This window comes from Rhinopithecus roxellana, chromosome 1, assembly GCF_007565055.1.
Source record: "Rhinopithecus roxellana isolate Shanxi Qingling chromosome 1, ASM756505v1, whole genome shotgun sequence".
NCBI classification, from domain to species: Eukaryota; Metazoa; Chordata; class Mammalia; order Primates; family Cercopithecidae; genus Rhinopithecus; species Rhinopithecus roxellana.
Genome location: NC_044549.1, coordinates 152,752,517 through 152,779,332, shown reverse-complemented (window position 1 = coordinate 152,779,332; position 26,816 = coordinate 152,752,517). Strand labels below are relative to the sequence as shown.

Genomic DNA, 26,816 nt, shown 5'->3' with positions numbered 1-26,816 from the left:
ATGCCCTCTGGTGGATGCTCAAAGAAACTGCTACACTCATTAGTAAAAATGGAAAAAAAAAAAAAAAAAAAAAAAAAAAACCCTCATTTTAGAAAAATGAACATTCTTGGCCTGGCGCTGTGGCTCCGCCTGTAATAACAGGAGGCCGATGTGGGCGGATGACCTGAGGTCAGGAGTTCGAGACCAGCCTGGCCAACATGGCAAAACCCGTCTCCTCTAAAAATACAAACAAAAAAAAGTTAGCCATCCATTGTGGGGGGCATCTGTAATCCCTGCTACTCGGGAGGCTGAGGGAGGAGAATCGCTTGAACCTGGAAGACGGAGGTTGCAGTGAGCCGAGATCGCACCACTGCACCGCAGCCTGGGTGACAGTGAGACTCTGTCTCCAAAAATAAATAAATAAATAAATAACTTTCTTTAACATGGGAAGAAAAAAAAATTCAGTCCTGGCCGGGCGCGGTGGCTCAAGCCTGTAATCCCAGCACTTTGGGAGGCCGAGACGGGCGGATCACGAGGTCAGGAGATCGAGACCATCCTGGCTAACACGGTGAAACCCCGTCTCTACTAAAAACTACAAAAAACTAGCCGGGCGACGTGGCGGCGCCTGTAGTCCCAGCTACCCGGGAGGCTGAGACAGGAGAATGGCGTGAACCCGGGAGGCGGAGCTTGCAGTGAGCTGAGATCCGGCCACAGCACTCCAGCCTGGGTGACAGAGCGAGACTCCGTCTCAAAAAAAAAAAAAATTCAGTCCTATCCATCATTCTTAGCAAACTATCACAAGAACAGAAAACCAAACACCGCATGTTCTCACTCATAGGTGGGAAGTGAACAATGACATCACTTGGACTCGGGAAGGGAAACATCACACATTGGGGCCTATCATGGGGAGGGGGGAGGGGGGAGGGATTGCACTGGGAGTTATACCTGATATAAATGACGAATTGATGGGTGCTGACGAGTTGATGGGTGCAGCACACCAACATGGCACAAGTATACATATGTAACAAACCTGCACGTTATGCACATGTACCCTAGAACTTAAAGTATAATAAAAAATAAATAAATAAAATAAAATATGTTACACTTCAAAATGAAAAAAATAAAAACAATATTACAGTTTAAAAAAAACAAAAACAAAACAAAAAAAACAAACACAGAAATAAACCAATCAACCAACCAACACCAAACAGGTACTTTTGTTTGAAGTGCACTGACCCATAAATGCAAGTAACTTTAAAATAAATTCCGATTACTTCAACTCTGACTTTCACTACTGTCTTAGGCAAATTAGCTGCTAAATCATTAGCCCTGTTTCTAGATGTGCTTACACTTTTCTAAGGGTTAATTATAACCACTGCCTGCTCTGTAAACAGAATGGGATGTAACATATGTAGCTCATAGGATACAAACAAAAACTTCTTCTTAGAGTCAGTCATTTGAGGTCAATGTAGTTATATTGATCATTCTCTGATGTTTACTTATTATACTCACTTTTAAAGTTAGAAGATCATAGTGGAAAAATACCTGAAATAGGAACGGGAAGATGACAATACCTAGTCTCTAGTTTTGCTTCTTACACTAATTAGCTATACAGTTGGGCAAGTCAAATCCTCTTCCAGGGTCCACACTTTCTCATCTGTTAAATGAAAGCAGACACACATGCATAGATAGATAGATAGGTAGATAGATAGATAGATAGATAGATAGATAGATAGATAGATAGAGATATCTTTTGTGTCTATTTTTTATAGTAGAATCTGTGAGCTTTTCAACTATAAAAGTATATATATATACATTATTGAAAAATTAGAAAATCAAGAAACATAAAAAATAAAATCACCTGTAGCCCCATTATCTGAAGATATGTTTTACATTTTTTACTTCTTTATAGTATGACTTCCTTTGTTGGCTTGGAATCACAAGCTATAACACTGCCAAATCATGTACTTGTTTAATTTTATATTTCTTTCTATTTAAGAAATAAATGAACTTCATTTTAAAAGTCAAGTAGTGCTGTAGAATCGTAATAGAAATCAGTACTTTTCTGCCATACCTAATCCCACACATTATCTCCAAGTCCAATTTCTTGAGACAACAATTTTCAACTCTTTTAGTATTTTGTTACAAATATTTATGATCTAATTTTAAGATGATATGCTTTAGCACCATTTGGTTTTTCCTTTAATTAATTAAATTTCCACAATCTGAGATTAGCATTTATGTTTCTTACTGTATCCTGCCACCTTCCTTCACAAACCTTTTCCCTTTGCCTATCTTGTTAATATAAATAATATATATTTTAAAATATTAATTTAACAATTTTGATTAATTTAAATATTATTTACATTATTCATCACTTAACCATTTTTAACAGTACTAATTATTTGTAATTTTCATAGCTTAACCATTTTATAGTTAATCTAATTTTTGTTTTTCATGGATTTAATAAATGCCTTTTTTCACTTCCTCTGTTTTCTACTTACTACTAATTTAACATTAAAGTTACATATATATTTTTCTTTAATCATTCCTCTTATTTTCTGTAGCTCATTGCTGTTATGTTCTGATTGGAACTGGCTCTTCTTCAGGCTGCTGCAATGCTGTCTTCCTATAGATTAACTTCATTATCATTTTCAGAATTCTCTTCACTTCTTTTGCCTCTAATTCTTGGGCATTTCTGGATTGCCGTAGCAAATATTAGCTTAATCATTCTATTTCTTCCATGACACTTAGCAAAGTAGAGAAACTCAAAGTCTCAGTCAATCATGACAACCATCTGTGTCCATCTCATTCATCTTTCCAAGTACTAAAATCTTATGATTAACTTTCTTCTTACTGTCATCTTCTTATCTCTGTCTCTGCGAATTAAAAACATTTTAATTTCTTTCCTATAATCTTAGTAGGTTTCTGAAGAGAGTAGACGTCTTCATTCTACCATGTTTCACTTGAAGTTAGGAATAGCCAGGTCACAAAATTGTCATTAGGATAAAATCTGATAGCATATATGAAAGCAGTTTGTTCACCATATAGCCCTACACACACACCAGGGACTACTGCAGTACATAAACACAAGCTTCTTCAGATCTTTTTCATCAGCAGATACAAATGAGATTATGTTAACAGTACCAAGTCAGCTGTCTCTGGCTTTTACTCACCCTCACTTTCATAAGGCCTTACCCCCATTAAATCCTCTTCCAGTTTTTCGGGTATTTCCAGAACTAGGAAACATTACTTTAAAACTTAGTTTCAGTACAAGCAATGATTTCCTTCACTTGAAGATTTACATTCTAGCCCTGGAAGAAACATACCAGACTACTACTAACATACTATAGAAAAGTACATGATGCTCCTTATATTATAAAAAGATTACTCCACATATTAAGTTTCTTTACATCATGTGTCATTAGGGAATTGCAAATTAAAACAACAATGGAATACTACTGCATACCTATTAGAATGGCCAACATTCAGAAGACTGACAACATCAAATGCTGGTGAGGATGTGGAGCAACGTGAACTCTCATTCATTGCCACTAGAATTCCAAAATGGTACAGACACTTTGAAAGATAGGTTAGTGGTTTTGTTGCAAAACTAAACATACAATCCAACAAACATGCTCTTGGTATTTACCCAAAGGAGTTAAAAACTTATATCTCCACAAAATCTTGCATATGGATATTGACAGTAGCTTTATGCATAATTGCCAAAACTTGGAAGCAACCAAGATATCCTTCAGCAGGTGAAGGCATACATAAACTCTGGTAAAGCAGACAATGGATTTTATTTAACCCTGAAAAGAAATGAGCTATCAAGCCATGAAAAGACATAGAGGAAACTTACGTGCATATTACTAGGTTAAAGAAACTAACCTGAAAAGGCTACATACTGTATGATTCCAACTATAGGGCATTCTAAAAATGCAAAGCTATGGAGAAAATGAAAAGATCAGTGGTTGTTTGGATTTAGAAGGGAGGGAAGAAAGGATAGATAGGCAGAGCACAGAGGACTTTCAGGGGCAGTGAAATTACTCTGTGGGACACTGTAATGGTAGGTACGTGTCATTCTGAATTTGCCAGACCTAGAGAATGTACAACACGCAAGAGTAAGTCATAATATAAACTATGGGCTTTGGATGATAATGATGTCAGTGTAGGCACGTCAGTCGTAAGAAGTGTATCACTCTGACAAGAGATGTTGGTAATGGGGGAGGTTATGTAAGTGGCAAAGCCGGGTGTATATAAGAAATCTCTCTACCTTCTGCTCAATATTCCTTTGGACCTAAAACTGCTCTTAAGACAGTTTATTACAAAGGATTACCCTAGCTTCTATGGCTCCAAGTATTTTTTGGCCTGAGCAACAGTTGCAGTTAACTGAGATGGGGAAGGTTTGGATAAAACAGATTTGGAAAAAGAAGATTAGGAAATAAGTTTGGTCAAGTTAAATTTTAGGTATCTGTTGATGTTTATTGTTTTGTTCAACAAATTTGTCAGCTGAAGATCATATGGCATCTGCAATGGATGTTTTTTCTGTCCCCCTGATGATGGCCACTGCCAAAATGCCACTTGAAGATATCTCATTGCTACTTCTGCAGTCCTTATGAGAACAGGTATCGATGCCGAAGGTTTTTAGCATGGTGCTGCAATAAATGCCAAGCCCTGAGGCTCCAGGGAAACACTATGGACTATGGAGTCCACATTCATTCCTGTAAAAGGGGAACTTTTCTTTTCTCCCCTTATTGGCATTAAACGCGCTCCAAATCTTCAGCAATCTCCTTCACCTTCTATCTACAATTTCTTCCTCCTCAGGCTGAGGCATAAAACCTCTTAGACTGAGACTTGTAATCTTTTCCTTTTCCTCTTCATTTATCCTTTACCCTTCAACTCCAAACGTTTCTTTTTCCTACTCTCTCCCCTCACCTTCATTCAAATATTATCTTTCTGGTTCTGGTTCTGGTTCCGGACATGTTGGATTCTTGGCTTGGGCTATTGTTAAATTATAATAATTTTTATGGACTCCACACTAGGAAAGAGTTTAAAGCAGAAAATGGTGTGATGTATACTGCAGGGGAGTCCTGAATGTGATGGAAACAACTTTCAGCACCTAATCGTTGCCTATTTGGGTACGAGTGGAAAAGCATTAATTTAGTTGTGTAGCATAAAATTATGACACCGCAGTGACACATCAAGAGCCCACTAATGTACTATTTAAACATTTCCATGACCCAGATTTTTTCCAACATCCATTCTTTTGTTGAATTGTCCTTCCTCAGACTATACGAATAGATCTCTGAACATTTCCAATAACTGAAATAACTATTCCTAAATTTGATGTTTTGGAATTACAGATGTCATTAATGCTTTAAATTGATAATCCACGCCTAAAATCAGCTTGTTTTTAGAATTTCTTCATATGGAGGTGGGGAGCCTAAAGTGTCAGAACATGGAGCAGGAACAGGATATAGGTCAGGGGTTTGAGTTTGAAGGTGAATTCCAACAGGTGGACTCACAGCTGCTTCTGTCCCTGGAAAGAGAAGGATGAAGACTTGTAATCTTTCTAGTGAGCATAAAACATAGGTACAGGAACTGCCCAATAAAAGTTGGCATTTCTGAAGCAACAGAAAATTATTTGTATCTATGAGAAAAAATTACAACTATCTTGCTCTTTGCAGGGAAGGTTTAGTCACCATAGCAAAAAAAATCGCTTACCTGAACCGATGAAATCATCATTGTCTAATCCATCAAGAAGCATTTACAATTTAGCAGCTGAAACTAGAAGGAATATCTTCTTTTGTACATCACAAAACGGGGTTCCTCAACACTAATAGCATTTCAGCTAATGCTCCCAACATGGGAAATGTAAGTTGCATTAGAAAAATTAAAATACCACTTTCGAAATTGTATTATTTTACATTTATGGTTGCAAACTTCAACTAAGACAAAGAATTAATTATTCCTCTTTAGTAAACAGTAAAAATGTTAAGCTCAGTGATGAAAAGCATGTATTTAAAGTATACACACACAATAAAGGAATATATTCTAAAATTTAAAAAAATACTTTGAAATCAAAGCTCGTGACTTGTAGATTAGGCATAATACAGGACATGAACTCTTACAAACTGGCCTTTTCTTTCACTAACTGGTAACTTTGAAAGAAAGACAATATGCTTACTCTAATGGCTCTTTTGGAAATTGCCTGTTAGTATTTCCTTGAAAGATGGTGTTTGGGTAACACACACAAAAAATGCTATTTTATAACCATCTTTGTATTAATATATGGCTGTATATTTAAAGATGGTTTATATATACACACACACACACACACACGCACACACACATATATAAATGCTTATATATAAAGAATATGTATTCACCTGGATATATTCACCTGGATCTTTACCCACCTTTAAATGATTTTGACTGCCTTTTGCCAAAACAATAGCAACCATCAAAGATTCATCTTTAAAAAGAAACTAGTCCCTTGAACTGAATCTGGCCTCCGCCTGTTTTTTTATATTGAATTTACGAAACACAATCTTATTCATACATTTACATATTGTCTATGGCTCCTGTTGTACTACCATGGCAGAGATAAGTAGTCCCCACCTAGACCATATATTTTGCAAAGCCAAAAATAATTTCTATCTGTCTGTTAATGGAAAAAGTTTGCTGACCTTCCTTAAAGGAGTAAGATTTGATGCCATTAGGAATATTCCAAACAACATGCCACAATGATCAAAAGAATTCAAAGAGTAGTTGCATATTAGACATTAGCTGCTTCACTAGGATCCATATGGAGATTACTCAAAATGATTACTTTGAAGAGGATAATGTTAATTTAGAATGATGGATTTTCATACAGTTGCGTTTGTCTTATTTCTTATCTCACAGGTACCAGAGCAAAGACTAATAATTCAAGTATGTAAAGGGTGGGGCAGTATTTAGAATATATGTCTCACCTTCTGGTTTAGCACTTTTCTTAGAGTTATCTATTTGATTAAATAGTCTACTTTTGGGTTATTACATAATATTTTTTTACCTCAGTTTTCTCTTAGGTAATAAAGGTATAATACTAGTGTCTACCTCTATAAAGCAAGGCTAAATGAGCATAAAGTACTTAAAATAAGGCCTGGCACAGTAATTATGCATCAGGGTTTACTATTATTATTACAATATGTCAAGAACTGTACTCATGCTAGGAACATGCGTGCATCTTCTTTTATTTTTATTTACAATATTATTTTTCTTTTCTTTTTTTTTTTTTTGAGACAGAGTCTCACTCTGTCGCCCAGGCTGGAGTACAGTGGCCGGATCTCAGCTCACTGCAAGCTCCGCCTCCCAGGTTCACGCCGTTCTCCTGCCTCAGCCTCCCGAGTAGCTGGGACTACAGGCGCCCGCCACCTCGCCCTGCTAGTTTTTTGTATTTTTTTTTTTTAGTAGAGACGGGGTTTCACCGGGTTAGCCAGGATGGTCTCGATCTCCTGACCTCGTGATCCGCCCGTCTCGGCCTCCCAAAGTGCTGGGATTACAGGCTTGAGCCACCGCGCCTGGCTACGATATTATTTTTCAATCCATCCTCTTTTCATAGTTAAATAATGATTTAGACATTATCACTATTAATTATAATATAGACGTTATTAAATGAAAAGTATCATGGAGTTAGAGCCCTTTGCAGTTTGTAAGTTTGGGTTGATGTCAGATAAGTCTGTGGGACTTGATCAGTCAGAGTTAACACTGGTAAAATACAGTTGTCCCAGTAATTTCCTCCATTGTGAATACTTGCAATGAATGATGGCTATTTCCTTGGTGAACTGCACCTCGTGTATTCCGTACAAAGTCAAAGGTAACTCTCTTTCTGCCTAGAAATGGTCAACCAAACTACTTGACACATCTATTATTTGTACTAGCTCCAATTTATGTCTACGATTGCCACTGTCAATATTGTGCTCCCAGTGATAGAGTTGTCATAGTTGCTTTCGTAGAAAACTTTCATTATCTTCTTACTACAAAGTTTGCTGTTGATCTTAAACTTGTTATTAAAACCGCAAGGCATTGGGTAAACATAATTAAGCCCATGTGCTCAGGAAGTTTTGAAAACCAAATATAGGTTATATCAGTTTTCAATTTTTTTTCAAAGCGTGTTTACATATAATATCAAGTGACTGGATACTGGGGAGAGCAGGCATTTTTATCTTTTGACAAATTAAGAAACTGAGAGAACTGAATAAAAAATGCCAGCAAAAATCCTATAGTTTTTACAGAACTGCTGTCTAAGATATCAGAGTTTATTGTTTAATTTTGTAAAACCAATACACTTACTGCTTAGTTTCTATAGCCAGAGTTGAGATTTCCTATGTTTTTAAGAATCACTCAAATAGACTTCACCTCTTTCCACATGTTCTTTCTACCTATTTCTTCTCTTTCCTTTACATCATTCCTTTCTCTTCTACGGGAGTGGCCAGAAGGACTGGATTTGAGTCACAGTTCTGCCATCTACTTACTATGTTGCTTAATCTCTAAGTGCCTTTGTTCCCTCATTCGTAGAGTGGTCAGAATGATAGTGAACTTTCATAGAGTGGTAAGGAAGAATGAATGAGATTCGGGATGTCAAGTGTTAGCACAGGGCATGGCTCCTGGGAAATGCTCAATGAATGAGTCATTACTATTATCATGTCTTCCCATGAAAATCTGTGAATGAAATACTTCCTTTTTTATTACTGAAAATAAGTCACAGAATATTTACACATACAACATGAAACATAGAGAAATGCCATTTCTGAAAAATCATAAAATAAAAAGAATCCTGGGAGACTTGGAGGGAGAAGAGAGCAGAGCCTGTAAGACCTTGCTTCTCGTTCCCCTCTCTGGAGCCCTCTTTTTCTCCCCAGCTCAGAGCACTCATATATAATCACTGCTGGAATGCTGGTATTTCTATTTTCCCAGAAATAAGAAAGAGGGGGCCGGGCGCGGTGGCTCAAGCCTGTAATCCCAGCACTTTGGGAGGCCGAGACGGGCGGATCACGAGGTCAGGAGATCGAGGCCATCCTGGCTAACACGGTGAAACCCTGTCTCTACAAAAAAATACAAAAAACTAGCTGGGCGAGGTGGCGGCGCCTGTAGTCCCAGCTACTCGGGAGGCTGAGGCAGGAGAACGGCGTAAACCCGGGAGGCGGAGCTTGCAGTGAGCTGAGATCTGGCCACTGCACTCCAGCCTGGGTGACAGAGCGAGACTCCGTCTCAAAAAAAAAAAAAGAAAAAAAAAAAAAAGAAAGAGGGAAGATTATCCCTGAAACTGCAGAAGAAATGGGGTCAGAGAGATTGTATAGTTGCATTATCAAGCAATCTGCCCCAATGAGAAGCTAAGCCAAGATAAGTGTCCCTAGAACGGGTGTCCCCTTGGGCTTCATCTTGCAATCAGCTCAGGAAGGCAGGGAAACTCATCGGAAAGCCTTGTCAAGCCTGAGGGAACCCAGCTCCAATCCACAGACCTCATGGCATAGAGGCAAAGGGACCCTTATTTAAATGTCCTGTGATTGATTATGTTTTATTAAAAACACGGATAAACACTTGTGCGGTCCCTCTCCTGTGCTCTCCAATTCTCTCTTTTCTAATGCATAGTCAATTGTTTTTCTTCCTCAAGCTCTATTTGTCCTTTTCTCACCTCCAAAACTCCAAACATTTTCCATTATCTTTAAATGTCTTGCTTCCTCATTAACATGGGTTTTTATTCAGCATCACAACTTTATTTTTAATAAAACATTATTGTCATCCTCGTTTTTAGTAATTAAAATAAAAATAACCTTTCGTTTTTAATAAATTCAAAAATTCCTTTGACACTGCCTACTTTTAATATACAAATTTAAGAAACAAAACAAAACAATTAACCTAATCAATAAAACCAAAATCCTTATCTTTTTTTAAAAACTATTTTTAATATCTGTTTTACCCTATCATAACTATAGTCCTTGGATTTATCAACTGCTGAGCAATGATCACAAACAATAGAGATTTGGGATACAGATGGTCATGTGAGAATTTTAATGATTTTTCTCTTTTTTTCCCCCAATCTTTACTAAAAATTTGCATACATTCCTTTTAAAAAAAATCACTGTCTGTGGCTCAATGTGTGTTTTCACTTCCCATTTCCACATTTTAGAGAGGGGGGGAGAAACTGGTTGTAGATTGATATGATTTGGATCTGTGTCCCCGCCCAAATCCAGTGTTGAATTGTAATCCCTAATGTTGTAGGTGGGGCCTGGTGGGAGTTGACTGGGTCATGGGAATGGTTTCTCATGAATGATTTAGCACCATACCCTTGGTGCTGTTCTCGTGATAGTGAGTTCCCATGAGATCTGGTTGTTTAAAAGTGTGTAACACCTCCCCACTCCCTCTCTCTTCCTCCTGGCCCAGCCATGTGAAGTGCTTGCTCCCTCTTTGCCTTCTGCCATGATTTAAGTTTCCTGGGGCCTCCCCAGAAGCCAAGCAGATGCCAGCATCATGCTTCCTGTACAGCCTGCAGAACCATGAGCCAATTTGAAACTTTTTTTTTTCATAAATTACCCAGTCTCAGGTATTTATTTATAGTAATGTGAGAATGGACTAATACAGGAAGTCTTCTGTGTTTTCAGTTGTATTATCACTTAGGAGATATTCTGAAGGCATTATTAAATTAGGTAAGATAGTGAGTGATATGGTTTGGCTGTGTCCCCACCCAAATCTCATCTTGATTTGTACTCCCATAATTCCCATGTGTTGTGTGAGGGATTTGGTGGAAGACAATTGAATGGCAGGGTGGCTTCCCCCATACTGTTCTTGTGGTAGTGAATAGGTCTCATGAGATCTGATGGTTTTATCAGGGGTTTCCGCTTTTGCATTTTCCTTACTCTCTCTTTGTCTGCTGCCATCCATGTAAGATGTGACTTGCTCCTCCTTGCTTTCTACCATGATTGTGAGGATTCCCCAGCCACATGAAACTGTAAGTCCAATTAAACCTATTTCTTTTGTAAATTGCTTAGTCTCTGGTGTGTCTTTATCAGCAGCATGAAAATGGACTGATACACTAAGATAAGAAAACATTGAAATGAATGAAAAAAATTACCTAAACATGGATGCTGAACAACACACCCACGTAATACTAGAATTATTCATCTTTGATGGTTCAGAGAAGGAACTAAGAAGGTCTCAGAAGCTACGGCATGGATGATGCCATTTGAGAAGACATGAGGGCATTGAGTGGATGCTCTCTGGCTTATAGCAGAGATGGTGAAGGAGAACCAGATACAGAAGATGAGTTAAGTTCAGGGGAGCATAACAAGGGGAGAAGAAAGAGGAGGAGATTCTGGAGCTGTGACCAGGAAGAAGAAGTGGGGCTGAAGAAAAAAAGAAGAATTTAGAGTCTGTATAAAATAAATAGGTTTGAATTTTAGTCCTTAAAATATCTCTTATTTTAAACTGTTTATTCTCTTCTTCCTCTTCCTCTTTCTCTTGCTCTGCATCTTCTTCTTCTCTGCCTTGTTGACTTTCTTCTGATCTTCTCCTCTTCTTCTTTCTCTGACAGCCCCTCTTCTTCCTCCTCACTCCCCAAGAGAGGAGTTGTATTAGTGTACTAGGGCTGTCATAACAAAGTTCCACAGACTGGATCACTTAAATAACAGAGGTTTATTTTCTCACAATTTTGGAGTCTAGACATCCATGACCAAGGTGTCAGCAGGGTAGGTTTCTTCTGAGGCCTGTCTCCTTGGATTGCAGATGGCCACCCTTCTCCTTGTGTCTCTACATGGTCTTTACTTTGTGCCTGTCTGTCTGTGTGCTAATATCTTCTTATAAGAATGCTGGCCATATTGAATTAAGGTTCATCCCAATTACCTCATTTTAATTTCATTGTCTTTGTCTTTTTAAAGGCCCTATCTTCAAATGTAGTCATATTCTGAGAAACTGGGGTTAGAATTTGAGCATATGAAATTGGGTGGGACACACCTCAGCCCACAACAGGGGGCATCAGAGGGAATATTTTTTCCTTTCTAAAGGGTAAAGAGCTTCCTGACATATTGTGGACACGGAGAGTGTTCATTGAGCAAAGTAAGTGCCAAGATCTTTTCTACTGAATCCAAAGACTTTTGAGAAGCCCCTGAGTCTAAGGACCCACACTTCAGGGGTATAGATCCTATGAAGAGGAAAGAAGACCAGTTATCTAAAGACCGAATCAGCAGAGCACTGTGAAAAGACAGGAACATTAGTCCAGGAAATGCTACTGGGGTCTGTGGTGTTTGGGTGAGATCCCACAGACCTCTCCCAGACAGGAAATCTCACCAGACATTGGGAGGGCTGTGTTGGCAACACCTTCCTTAAATACCTCTTATAAGGATCCAAGCCAAGTGTTTTCTTTTTCTGTTTAGTATTTCTAATCAGAATAACTGGCAACCTGTGCCATGTAATAGTGTCAGTACTTCTGATTGAAAGAAATGTTCTATTTTATGTATTTTAACATTAGCACAATTTGACCACCTCAGTTTCTCAGTCAAAAGTTACCTCTGAGTTCTGCTTAGTTGAGGGCAGGTTCCAGGAGATCCTGAGGGTCAAACCGTTTGCTCCAGAGGTCAGAAGAGCCGAGCTATTTCAATTAATGTATTCAATAATCGGTGATAATTAAGTAAAATAAGTTTGGATAAAAATTTTAAAAATTAAGTTCTGGGAGGAACCCAACATTAATATATCAAATCTAGTCTCTCCATTAAAATGTTTCAAATGACCCATTTCCCACATTCTGTATTCAGTGGGGAACATCCCATTTTCTCCTTTGTCATCAAGAAATGGCAGGGAGTTCAGAAACCTTATTTTATATTCTACCATGTTGCCTGTGTCATTCCAGAGATTTCTCATTTTTCTCTTTCTCTTCTGAACAGGGACTGTGAGGGAAATTCAGAAGCACAGTTCCATAACCTCAGTGTGGGTGTATGAATCCTGAGGCAGCTGGACTCAATTCTTAGCTGTGAGCACATACTCTGTGGGAGCTGTGAAGGTAGATGCTGCGGTTTGGACCCTCACCTCCTTTGTAGCCACAAAAGCAAGTGGTTCTCTAACTTCCCTTTTGGAAAGCAGCTTCTTTTTGTAGAAATATTAGGTAGGAAGAATCATTTATATGGAGAAGGGAAGGTATCATGAAGATCCAGTGAGGAACATAAATTTAGCATGGGTCCAGGTTTCAAACTGTCTTAAAATATGGACTGCCTGAAATTTACTTCCAGAAATTACTAGGTAAGAAGTCGCTAGAGATGGGAGATCACCACTTCCTAAATTACTCTTTTGTATTTTGTTTTGGAGAAGAGAAACAGGAATGCCACAAAGCTCAGCTCTGGGCACCATATCCACATCAAAGACTGTATGAATGGCTGTTCCCTGCCTGTCCTGCCATCCTGAGCATCCTTGGGACACGATGGAACATGGGCAGTGGGTGGAACAACCTAACAATCAATTCAGCATAGGCACAAGAAAAGATAAATAGGACAGAGTAAGTAATGGGAATCAGTAATAGAGAGATTTGCAGTGCATCTCAGGATGGAAGAGTTTAAATGTTTCTTGAGCAAAATGATATCCAGAAGTTAAGCCAGTGGAATTGGGAGGAAAGAACAGAGTGAGGATGGGCATGAAGATCCTGGAGCACAAGCCCTACCATTGAAAAGCTGCTCTATGGAAAAGCGTAGGTGTTCAAATAGTGAGGCTGTACTTAGTGTCCAGGGATGGGCTGGGCTGTCAGTGACCAGCCTACGTTTTCATAGGTTCCCTATTCCAACTTCTGGACAGTTTAAGCTCAATTCGTTGACTTGCAGTAAACATCTATGCATGCATGCTTCCCCTTGAGAGTGAGAGAAGTAAATAACATCCTCTAAGAAAAATAATAGTCACTTTTCCAAGTTGATATTTAGGAGTTAGAGATAATATCTGAAAATCCTCAAATTACTGCTTAGCATTTGACAGACGTAAAAAAAATTGTGACCATATTTTTTTAAAAAAGCAATTTACCCCCAAGGGTTTTTTTTTTTTTTGTGCCTGTTCTGAATGATTTCAGAGTAATATAGAGAATGTGAGTCTATCGTCCATCACTCAGTGCTAGCACATGCAGTGTGCTAAAGCAGTACATCAGCCTCGACACCTTCTCTCACACTCATGACTGTTCAGCCAAGTTCAAGAGCATATCCGGAAACTGCCATGCAAGGAATAGAAAAACATTAGATAAAGAGGTATATAACCATGGCACATAAACTGCTTTAAAAATTTTAACAGTATAACTGTCTAGCTTAATAATACACTTAAAATTAAAAAAAATTCTTTTAAGATTCAAGATAGTTGAGGAAAAGGTCTTTCTCAAAGTGAGAGAAGAGCTGAAAATACTAGGCTGCATTTTTCTTTTTAGAAACTTAAGCTCAGATAAAAGAAGCATGATTGCATTGACTTATTAAATACCTCTAGGTAAATAAAGAAAAATAGTTCAATGTTACCATGTTGACTCCTTTGACTAACATATTTTGTTAAAAGATCAGTAACCCTATTTCCCTCTATGCCCCGTGGAAGGTGCTTTTGATTGTAGGAGGAAGAACTATTGTTTTGGAGACTTTAATTATCCTTCCTAAAATAACCACTTCCCAAACTGATAATGTGTTGCCTCTGTTAAATAATAACTTTTGAAGGAAAAAAAAAGCCAGAGGTGAATATAATCATTATCCTAGAAAACTAAGTTTGATGTTAACACATTTTTGTTTATTTTTACCCCACTTTTCATCTTGCTGTTAGTTTTCCTCAGGGAACACCCTTCTCCATCTGTTGCAAATTTCATGGTGGCCCAAGTTTCTGAAAGACAGGCTTTGGCTATTATCTCTGTTAAGCGCTCTTGAGGTAACTGTGGTGTGTAATGCAGCACCTTAGAATAAAGTCTCACAACAGTCCTGGTTGAGACAATACTTAAGATGAGGAAATAGCTATCAATTACGGCCTCACAGAAATCAGTAAGTTGTTTTTTTTTCTGCTCACAGCTAAGGCTGGCAGCTACAAATAACTCTAAGCCCTTAATTTCCTGCAGTCTTTACTTCCTTATGCAAACTGGAAACTGAAGGGAAGGGCATGGTTTTGGGAGGGGCTCAGAAGCTGACAGGATCAGGATGCTGAGATGAAAGGGGATGAAAATTGACATTCCCCTGACCACTTCACGGAATTTCAGATTCTGCCTTGACCGCAGACAGTCTGGAAAGTGTTGTTCAATGTTACTTCAGATGAGTTCAGTAAAGCGTAGAAAACTCAGTAAATGAGATTATAAATACAAGTTAAGATAGGTTGATAATAAAAGCGCAGAGATGCTTTTCGGTACCCTAAACTCTACCATTCACCTGGACTGCCCAGCCCTGCATACTTCTTCTCTTCTGCTTGCTGAACAACAAACTATTTAGTTGCTTTCCTTATACTTAACTGTGGGTCAGTTCCCCAGACACATTTTCTTTCTTCTGGGATTGCCTTTCTTATGACATTTTCTCCTTTAAAGTCTCCTCAATGCAGTCATTGGTGTCTCCAATAAGCCACATCTTTTTCTAAGTTCACACATCTGCTTTTGGGAGAACAGTTTTTCAATTCACCACAAAACCGCAAAGGATCAAAAAAGAGTCCAGAAGTGTATAGACAACTCACCATAAATGGAGTCCAAGTCTCCAACAGCAAAAACGGCCATGGTGCGCCTGTGAGAATCAGTTCGGGGTCTCCTCAGCCAGCACTGGAGGCAGAGAACCACTGCTCCACAGAGAAGAGCTGCCACCAAAACCAGCAGCAGGATCCTGACTCCAAAAGTAACCGAGAAAAGAATGAGGTAGAGCATGCGGGGAAGTTAAGAGGTTCCATTACTACCTAGAAGTGGGGTGAGGACTCAGCTAGACTGGCCACAAGCAATGTGGGACACCGAGTTCCTTAAACAATTTCCTACCACCACCCATACATTTCCACTGAACTGGAAATATTCTTTGGCCTCAGAGAGGGTGAATCTTTCCAGGTGGTAATAATCATTTTCTCCTTAGAAATCGGAGGCTTATTCTAAAAGGCAGTGTCTTAATTCATTCATCCATTCTTCCTTTCAGACATCCATCCATCCATCCATCCATGTATCCGTTCATTCATTCATTCATCCCTTCATCCATCCATCCATTCATCCATCCATGCATCCGTCCATTCATTCATTCATCCCTTCATCCATCCATCATCTATCCACCCATCCATCCATCCATGTATCCATCCATCTATTCATCCATCCATCCATCCATCCATCCATTCATCCATCCAGTTACTATTTAAGCAACTGCACACACTTTAGATATTGGGGTTAGGAATTCAAAAGTAGGCAGAGAGGGTCTTTGCCTTTAAGGAGATAACCAGCTAATTGAGTGAACTGACAATGTTAAGTTTAGAATATACAAATGTCAAGATTTAAGAGGTTAAAATTTCTGAAGGGGCCAGGTGCAGTGGCTCATGCCTGTAATCCCAACACTTTGGGAGTCCGAGGCGGGCAGATCATGAGGTCAGGAGATCGAGACCATCCTGGCCAACATGGTGAAACCCTGTCTGTACTAAAATACAAAAAAATTAGCTGGATGTGGTGGTGCACGCTTGTAGTCCCAGCTACTTGGGAGGCTGAGGCAGAAGAATTGCTTGAACCCAGGAGGCAGAGGTTGCAGTGAGCCAAGATCGTGCCACTGCACTACAACCTAGTGACACAGCAAAACTCTGTCTCAAAAAAAAAAAAAACAAAACAAAACAAAAAATCTGTAGGATTATCTCATAGAAGAGATAATGGTCATTTGGAATGGCTTTTAAGGCCAGAACTAAAATCAGTGGAGGGTCATTTAGGGAGATTTCAATAACAATGTTTTTTTCTACTGTATTTTCAAAAATAACAATTATTTTGCTGTTAAAGATTTTCAAGTCTAGAATAAACTTATTTTTAAAAATAGTGAGTCCCTTTGTCACAAGAAGTGTTTAAGGAAACATTGGCCAACAATCTGAAAGTGATATCTCTATATTCATTTGCATGACCCCTAATCTTTCCTTAAGCTGTATGATACCATGTACCATCTCGAATTATTTAGGAGAAAGAGTGTGTATATACCACCAACTGTCATGTAAAACAAATGGAAGATATCCTTACCAGATATACCAGCCTTTAGGGTGTTGATCATTATAATTTACACACCTAGAGATAAAGGAAGAGGGTTAGTCTTGGAACTCTGGAGAGCCAAAGCCTATTTCTTTTACCCAATAAAATTTGTATTGATCACACTTGTTTCTCCAGAGCAATCACCTACCTATTCCCATACCAGCCCACACCTCCCCACACCCAGCACAATTATGCAAATGTTTATGTCCACTCAATTCAAGGCACTGAGAATACAAGTAAATGTGAAATTATCAGACTGATATATAAACAGATAATTGTATTATAATGGGTTTGATTCTAGAGTTACAAATACTGTTATTCATTGAGAAGGCAGTGACTAACTCTTCAGGGACAACAAATCACAGGTGTTGCGTGTTAGGCAGGATAGGCCATTATAGCTATATACTGTTCATCTAGAAACCCACAGTAACGTAAAACTCAAATTCTCCAGGGAAGAACATCTCGGTAGAGAATAGGAGGCATTGGACAACTCTTTGCACTCTTGTTATACAATCGGTGAGGAAAGAAATTAGGCTAGGAGGAAAATGAATGAATGTGGCCATACCTACCATTTACCAAGGAGTTAGAAGTCGATTCCTTCAGTCAGGAAGCTGACCCTCCTGTGTGTGTCTAGCCACAACTCAATCGTTCTTGAGACAAGTTTTAAAAGCTCACAGACAGACAAAGTTCACAGAGTCATTTTTGGAAGGTATAACTCGGCAAGTGTAGAGTCCCTCACTATGCCTAACATGGCACACTAAATGTAAATGTGCTGATGGACTTTTCTCATACATCAATGTACGAACTACTTTTAAGGTATTCTGTGCTTCAGCAGTGGAAATCTGTTATTCACCGTCAGATACGCTTCTGAGGAGACACTATACTTAATCATATCTTCTTCAGCCGTTGTTAAAATAACTCAGTTCATTTCAGTTTGAAGACATTCATAAATGTCAGTTAATTTATTGCGTCCTCTTCCCTGAGGAGGCAGGGTGTCATCCCATCATCACATCAGACAGAAATGACTTTTAACATATGTGAAGTGTCCATTTAAAGATTTTATCACAAACGTTTAAGACAAAAACCAATCACCCAGCCTACAGATGATTTCGTCCCCCTCCACGTATAAATCTCTGCTGCTTTTTTTTTTCTATCTGTTTTTTGTTTGTTTGCTCTTTGTTCTGAGCACACAGAGTGTTTAGCAAAATTCACAGGTACGCCTGTAGTCTCAGCTACTCAGGAGACTGAGGCAGGAGAACGGTGTGAACCTGGGAGGCGGAGCTTGCAGTGAGCCAAGCTAGCACCACCACATTCCAGCCTGGGCGACAGAGCGAGACTCCATCTCAAAAAAAAAAAAAAAAAAAAAAAAAAAAAAATCCACAGGTATGGCTGGAAAAAAAAATGGCAACTGAAGTAAGACTTTAAAAAGCATTCTAAGACAAATGACCATCAATAAAAGATGTGAAAAATAATTAATGGGGTATACTTACAAAGGAATATTATTAAATCATCAAAAATAATGTAGACATGCTTATAAATAAGTCTTGCTAAGTAGTATAGAGACTTCAGTCTTACTTTGTATATATTATTTTTCACAAGTACAATGATTTCACCAAAATTACTACCAGACATAAATATAAACCAAACTACCAAAGTGCCCACTTCTCTTGAAGATGGCATTATGAAGAACTCTATCCTTTTACTATTGTTTGAATTATTGTAATGTACATGAATCACTTTGTAGTAAAAAGAACTTTAAAATATTACATTAAAAAATTAAAACATTAAAAATACAGATTTTTTAAGAGGCGGAAGTGGGGAAATTCTCTTGGTGTCCTGATTCAGTGAATAAAGCAGAAGAGTTTTTTTTTGTTTTGTTTTGTTTGTTTTGTTTTGAATTGTGACATCTAAGCTCATGACCAGGAGTATGGATTATTCCATCTCCCTCCTCTTCCTTTTCTTTTTTTCTATTTTAAAATAGCCCCTTTACTTATAGTTGAACTCAATTCTAAATATTAACCACCTCATTTTGTTTCTTAAATCTAATTTTTAAGGCCCTCTTTTTTTTTCTTTCTGGGCTAACGATTTTCCAAACCGACTTGTTTTACTTTTTCTTTCTGAGCTGGTGCACCCTCTGGTGGAGCTTCTGATAAGCAGTAACACGACTAGGAAGCAGTTAGCTGGAGAAATGCAGTAATCATGTAAGTTCCAAATTGCAGGCACCTTTGAGATCGTTTATTCACCTTTAGGATTTTGCACAGTGTACCACTAAGACTTAAGGTGGAGAAAGGAAGTGGGGAGGTCACTACCTAGTCAGAGAACTACACATGTGTCTTCTGGCTTCATATGCTCCCCTCCCTAAACATTATTTCCATTTCTCTCTTAAATTCAAGTTTTAAACAGATACTTTTTGAGTTCCTAAAAAGGTAAGAGTATTCTAATTACTCAAATATTACTTCCAAGATAGTCAGTATGGGAGACATATTTTTGAAAATGAAATTATTCCTCAGAGATTGGTCAAATTGGTATGATTATGCTAAAAAGAAATATAATCATCAGGGGGCAGTGAGAGCTGACTATAATGTGTGAGAAAGACATTTGGAATAAGAATTATCTAGAATTAGTTGTTGAAGGAGATAATTTCTGTCCTTATCAGAATGATTTCCTTTTGTTACTTTGATGTCATGGAGATGATTTCTGTGCTACACGTATGTTTAGATGAGTTGATCTTTATTCTTCTTCTTGGTGCTGAGAATCTGTGGACCTTAGATTAACTATACATTTATGAATTTGATAAATTCAGGAAGAAATATGCAGAGTTGCTCCATTGGTTTCTCTGTTACATCATTCAGCATTTTCTAGGGCAGACACTCTTCTAAAATCAGATGTGTAACTATAAGTGAAATAACGAACTCTCAAACTTCCATCACTATACGTTTGGGTCATACTATTGTAATTCTCCTTTTGCAACTGAGAAAACTCAGTCACAGAGACATTAAGTAACTTGCCCAAGTTAGCATAGCTGGAAGTGGTAGAACTAGGTTTTAAACTCAAATGTTCTGGCTGCAGACTCCATGTCTCTTAGCACCATGTAGTGGTGTCACTGGGAACAGTAATAGCCAGTTCTAACCTCATATTACTGTATGGAGTATTGCCTGAGTGAATCCAACATCCCATGTTCCAAATGCTTTAAGGAAATACTGAAAATTTAAAAAAAAAAAAAAGGAAATGAGAGCCTGGTGAGGATCAGACAAAGAGAATAGGCCAATAGTGAGATCAGTTTGTAGACCGAATATAGTAAATACCATATATAAAATTTGAATTGAACTGTAGATCTGACTTAAGCTTCCTAGCAGCTGACATAATGAGAGAGAATATTGGTTATATAGTGTCCTCTAAAATTAACAAAATGAACAGCATTACTCACCAGATGTACAACTATTCCTGGCCTAGAACCGAGAGAAAAATTCAAGCTATGAGGCCTCACAAAGACAGCACTGTTAACATAAGAACAATGTTTTCCATAGTATTTTCAGAATAAATTCAACAACAAATTTCATGATTTTTTTTTTGTTATTTTTAAAAATCATTTCTCAACGTAGGCCAAAGTGCAATTCAGCTACAGTAATTTGAGGGACAGATGAGTCACAATCATATCACCCAGAAACTGGTAGTAAATTGTACAGTATCTCAAAGAATGAATGGACTATGTATCTCTCAGGTATTTCATCAGATGTGTAATTGATTAAATGTTGGATATACAATATAACTTTGTGGTTGAAATTCTGGCCTCAGGAGTCAGTCCCAGGTCCAAGTCCAAGCTCTGCCTTTTAACTTGCTTTCCTACTCCTAAGTAAACTATTTCTCTTTATCGAAGCCAAGCAAGATGTGGTATGTCATTAGAAAATCTATCAATGCAATTAATTTACAGAATCTTGTATATGTATAGTCATATTTATGTTTCATAAATCAATCTATTTTTGTAGATTCATGCACATCAGTGTCCTTGGCTATTTATCAGAAGAGGACTAAGTCAGAAGTATAAGAGGGGCTCTGTCATGTTTTATTTCATAAAATAAATTACTGTTAGCATTTAAATTTTATACAAAGACAGCACAGCAATGCTTTGTTCATGTTAAAAATAGAGTTATAAAAGTAAAATAATTGGATTGGATCAGAAAAACATACCCTGGTGTTTGAAAACAAATTTAAATAGGTAATAATAAAATAGACCAGTTTTGTTGTTGTTGTTGTTGTTATTTGAGACGGAGTCTCGCTCTGTTACCCAGGCTGGAGTGCAGTGTTGCGATCTCCGCTCACTACAAGCTCCACCTCCCAGGTTCAAGTGATACTCCTGCCTCAGCCTCTTGATCAGCTGGGATTACAGGTGTGTGACACCATACCTGGCTAATTTTTGTATTTTCAGTAGAGAATACCATGTTCAGTAGAGTTTCACCATGTTGGCCAGGCTGGTCTCGAACTCCCCACCTCAGGTGATCCACCCACCTTGGCCTCCCAAAGTGCTAGGATTACAGGGTTAGCCACTGCACCCGGTCGATCGACCAGTTTTTTTTTTTTTAATGGAAAATATATGCAAATTGTTTTGCACAATTCTTGGAACATGGAAGTTGACTAATACAATGTTTTTATTTCTAGCTAATCAGCGCCTCCTCCACCATGACCTCTACCTAGGCAACCCATGTTTCATGTTTTTACTTTGATACTCCCTTGCATTCCAATCCAAGTCTCCCTTTCCAGTGTCCATTTTGCATGTGAACTTTGGACAAGTTACTGTCCTTTTGTGTTTCTTATTTCTGAAAGACATTTGGAGTAGGCCATCTTTATGGTCCTTTTCACTGTTATCTGCCATGTTTGTGTGTTACTGTCTAATAGCAGTGCTGGTAAATGGATGAATATGGTCTCTTGGCTGGGTAGTGTATGTTAACAGGAGATAATGTCCCAGATCAAAGAAGTGATTCTAAACTGAAGTCTCTTGTATAAATATAGTTAGAGAAAGAGGATTTTGTTGGGGAGGACTTTTTACTCCCGCAGAAAACAGCGTGACTTTCCTTATAGATTCATTCCGCTGACACTGTCTTGTGATAACAAAAGATTTGAGATATTGTGCCCATCTTCAATACATTTTCTTACCTTATACAACCACCTTACATTCCCAGCCACTCTCTTTTTTGTTTTTATTTTCTGCCAATTTACATTTCATTTGAGGGTTTTGTTTTGTTTTTACTCAAAAGCAATTGTACTAAATAATGACAAACATTACAGACACTTAGATGCAAAATGATGTAGCCAAAGAATGTGATACCTAAGTACCAGTTGAAGCCCTACTACTAATTTACTATTTCTCTTAGGTTTCAATTCCTTCACCTAAAAGGGAGAGCAGTAGCCTCAGTAGCTCTAAAGTCAGCATAAAAACTTTCTTAATACCATATTTTTTCTGTCACGTTGATTAGAGTTAGATTCAACATTTAAGATCCTTTCCAATTCTGAACTTCTGTATTTTGTTAGTGTGGGTCAAAGGCAGACGATGAGGAGATAAGATAAGGGCAGCCAGGAAATCCGGAGTCAGATAAGCATGCAAACAATCAAATCCTCTGTTACATCACAAACAGCATAAGACAGAGGGAAAAAGCAGTTCCAAAATTAACGTAAAGAAATAGCAATCGAGAGCCATGCAAAAGCTGAAAGAGCAGCACAAATTTAATAAGCAGATTATTAACCATAAGATGATCTACCAGAAACAGGTGAATGGTCCCAATCCCTGCTGTGCAATACAAGCATAAGCCTCCTGCTATACACAGAGCATGGCTTTGAGGGTAGCAGGCAATGAAAACAGCTGACTAACAGTAAGGGCTGCAACCAGGAGAAGACAGTGCTGGGTGGAAGTGCTTTGCTGACACTAAATCACAATGAATTACAGATATTAATTATCGGTACCATTATGAATGGCACTTTCTCTTCATCTCCTGAATAGAATTCTGAGAACCATTAAGTCTATAGCACAAAAAGTGAAAAAACTGAGTCAATTGTTCACATAATTCATATCACGAGCATTTTGAAATATACACACAGTACAGGTTAGAATTTTGATTAGTTTGCTTATATTTTAAACTGAGTTATACAGAAAACTGCCTCCCTTGGTCACTGTGATTTTTGAGTGTGGAGGCAGCCATAGATAACATCGTGATTCTTTTATGAACTTAAAATACCCTTGAAACCTTGTGGAAGAGAAATTCAGTGTGCAAAATTATCTAGAAATCAGCTAGACCTCTTATCTATTTAACAAAGCTGATCGTAATGAAAATTACCTTTCTTGTTTAAAAAAAAATTGAGCAATCTGCATTTACAAACTATTTACTTTTCTTCTGATTATAATGATCATTTGTAACTCAGCTGGGCTTTTTCTAATGACTTGAGCCTTTTTTATACTTTGAATTTTTTTAATGCTAAATAAAAACATGGAGTTTTTTGGTGTTTACTTACATTTCATCTTCTTCACATGGTAGGTCCGAGAGCACCAACTGAAACACATGTTTAGAACAATAAAATCCAAACATCTCATCAATCTAATCCTTTAATACAAGCAGCGCCTAGAGACAATGTGGGTTTATATCATTTCGTTTGCTTTTTTAATTAAAAGCTCTGTAGCAGACTTTATTGTTGGTACACAGAATTTTAATTGAAAAAAATCTCTGGGTGGATTCTTAAGCTCAGCAGTGGCAGAAGATACATATTTTGAACCAGATTCCATTTCTACATACCAATATAAATGGATTTTACGACAATTTTTGTTTTTTCTATACGCAGATTTTGCTTGCTCTAAAGAGCTTTTGTGCACCTTGCATTTTTTGTTTTCATGTTTTAGCTAGAGGACAGCGGTTCATTATTAGTGAGTATTATTTTCACGCAAAAAAAATTCCAGGTACATACATGGAAACAGAAGTCAATCCTATCAGCATTAATGGGTATTAAATATATATTCATGAAAGGGTGACTTTAACCTGCTCTAAGGGTAAGGTCCATTTAAGATCACATGACATTCCAGTTGAGATTTACAGTCTTCTCTTTATCAGAGAAGAGGAAAAACGTAATCATCTTGCTTGCTTTGTTTGAAATGACCAATACTATAAGCATTCTAAAATAATGCTCTTAGTTCTCTGCACTGAGTGTCATAGGTTACAACATCTCATACACCAAATCACAAGGAAAAAGGCACCTCTTTCTAAAGGTTTTATTATCTGTTTGCTTGCTTGACCCTTTGAACCAGGACTCCTTCCTTGCACAATGAGAAAGTCTTTAAATGGCATTTATATGTAGCTCTAAACACTTAGTTGATGAGGTCAGTTGAAGTATTTATTTTCCTGGACTATAACATGCAAATAAAAGTAAAAGAAGTTACAAAATTTAAAGTGATAGACTTGGGATTTCTATGTGAGATGTGTCTTTCCCCCCCTTAATCCCAAGTACATCTTCTTCAGCACCTTGTATTTACTCCGCCAAGTTTATCTGGGCAAAGAGATTTGTGGAGTTGCAGATGGAGCCATGAATTGGCCATCAGAGAGCATGGTAATGAACAATTTATAAGCACAGAAAATGAGTTGCATTCTTTTTTGCTAGAATGCTGCAAATAGATTTGCATACTAAGTGAAAGGAAAGTGAACATTCACATTTTGTCCATAAAGAAAGTTTATTTATGAGTAGATGAAATCATCTGGGATCCAGCTTAACAGATAAATGAAGCCAGCATTTCACTTTCTGGTCACTTCCATGTCTTTCGTGTGTGTTGTAACCTAGCAATAGTACATAGTATTAAATTATTAGCACCTCACTGCCAACACATTACCTTTCAAACTTCCAGTTATTATGAAGAGGTAAGAAAAGCCATAATTTACTTTAGATCTAAATATTTCAGATACCTTACATTGAAGTAGCACAGATATAGAGATGCACGTATTAGTCAGAAAGGGATGCTGGAGCAGAGGAACTGAAATAAATCCTAAAATGGTTCTGTCTACATCAGTCAGCATTGAAAAACTGTCAAGCATCCAGTATGGTTGCAGGCAATAGTAAACATGTCTTAAATTAATCCAGCCATAGCATTTTGTTCTGTGTCAATAGCATTTTGAATTAAAAAAATATATACAGCATAGCAAAGTTAAACAAAGGTTAAATTTGCAATCACATTATTTCAGTAGCAATAGAACTAATTAAAGGAGAAATAAGACTAATGCCATGGACATTTTGTTTTGTCCCTCTGACCAATGAATACAAGAAATCATAAGATGCTAGTAACGCTTGAAAGAAATCTTTCCAATGTAGAACAGTTAAGTTGCTCACATATAAACCTATAGCAAATCAAGTCCTCAGAGTACCTCTGGAAACCTTAACCCAGAAAGAGAGTGAGTTACCTGGAATAGTGGCAAACACAAGATCCCTATTGTTGAGATCACTGAAGTGACACTGAAAAGTCTGGATCTTGACATATTTAAAGGACAATCAGCTTAGGATCGTGGTTTGGTGCCTGTGTTTATTTCCTTCTTTTCAGACCTTACTAGCTTCCCTGTAAGTTACGCTTCCTACCAGGACATGCATTAATAATGGCTCCTTGTGACTGGTAAAGTGCGTGCTAGGGGAAGGAATGTTGGGGACATGTTTACAGGTACTAAGAGCCCAAGGAATTTCAGTCTAAGGTCAGAACTTTAGCACTGTTTGTCAAGGCCTTTAAAAGCAGGGGTTATAAATGCTGACCTACAGAGCTAGCTGGCTACTTAATAACTTTCCACATCCAAGTGCATGTTTTATTCCAGGGAACTTCTGAGTTTCTAATAGTATCTCATATTTGGAACATTTATTCAATTTTCTTCCCTTTGTTGGTACTCTTTGTTCTCCTACACACCATTTTCAGTTCCAGGTCTAAACCAACCTTAGGCATAAAGCTTTCCCTGTTTTATTGTGATAATATCCCTCTTTTAAACAAGGTTTATTTCGGTGTTTATTTTATGAAACAACTCCATCACTACCACTGAAAAATAAAGCGAGAATATCTAGGGAAATTCTGAAAGAAAGAAGAGGCACTAACCTATTGTATATTAAGATGTCTTAATCTATGCATTTTACAAAAATTAATACTGATACATGTAAATAATAAGGTAAGTGTAAAAGAATAGAGAGTGTAGAAATGGAGAGTTTAGACTCAAATAAGCAAATTTATTTAAGCTTCCATTTAAACTAGTGGAGAGAAGATGGATATCTTTCAGGGTACAATGAAGAACTAAATGGTTATGTGGAAAGAATGCAACGAATGATTGTTAAGATGCTTAACCTCAGTCATAATTAGATAAACATACCTTAGAATTATAATCAGATTGGCAAATTCAAAAAATTGATACTATAGGGAGGAGGGATAAATATGGGGAAACAAATACTCTCTTATATGTTTGGGAAAACTGTACAGCTTATCTGGAAAACAAGTAGGCAATATACATCAACATAAAAAATAAATATGCCCTTAGAGCAAGAATTCTCCTCGCAAGATACATGAACGTACCCCTTACATATGGCACAAATTATTATAGGCAATGATGTTCATCAAAGCATTGTTGGTGTTAACAAAATA

At 37.6% G+C, this 26,816-nt stretch overlaps 1 protein-coding gene across 1 annotated transcript; it reads right to left on the bottom strand.

The window, feature by feature from the left end:
- Positions 1-4,443: 4,443 nt before the first annotated feature.
- TMEM207 (transmembrane protein 207) lies at positions 4,444-25,749 on the bottom strand. The gene is made up of 5 exons (XM_010385845.2): positions 25,609-25,749; positions 23,684-23,721; positions 17,174-17,218; positions 15,670-15,812; positions 4,444-5,521 (listed from the first exon to the last, which is right to left on the bottom strand). Exons 1-5 carry the CDS (start codon positions 25,681-25,683, stop codon positions 5,385-5,387), a joined length of 438 nt encoding a protein of 145 aa, XP_010384147.1. The 5' UTR covers positions 25,684-25,749; the 3' UTR covers positions 4,444-5,384.
- Positions 25,750-26,816: the final 1,067 nt, after the last annotated feature.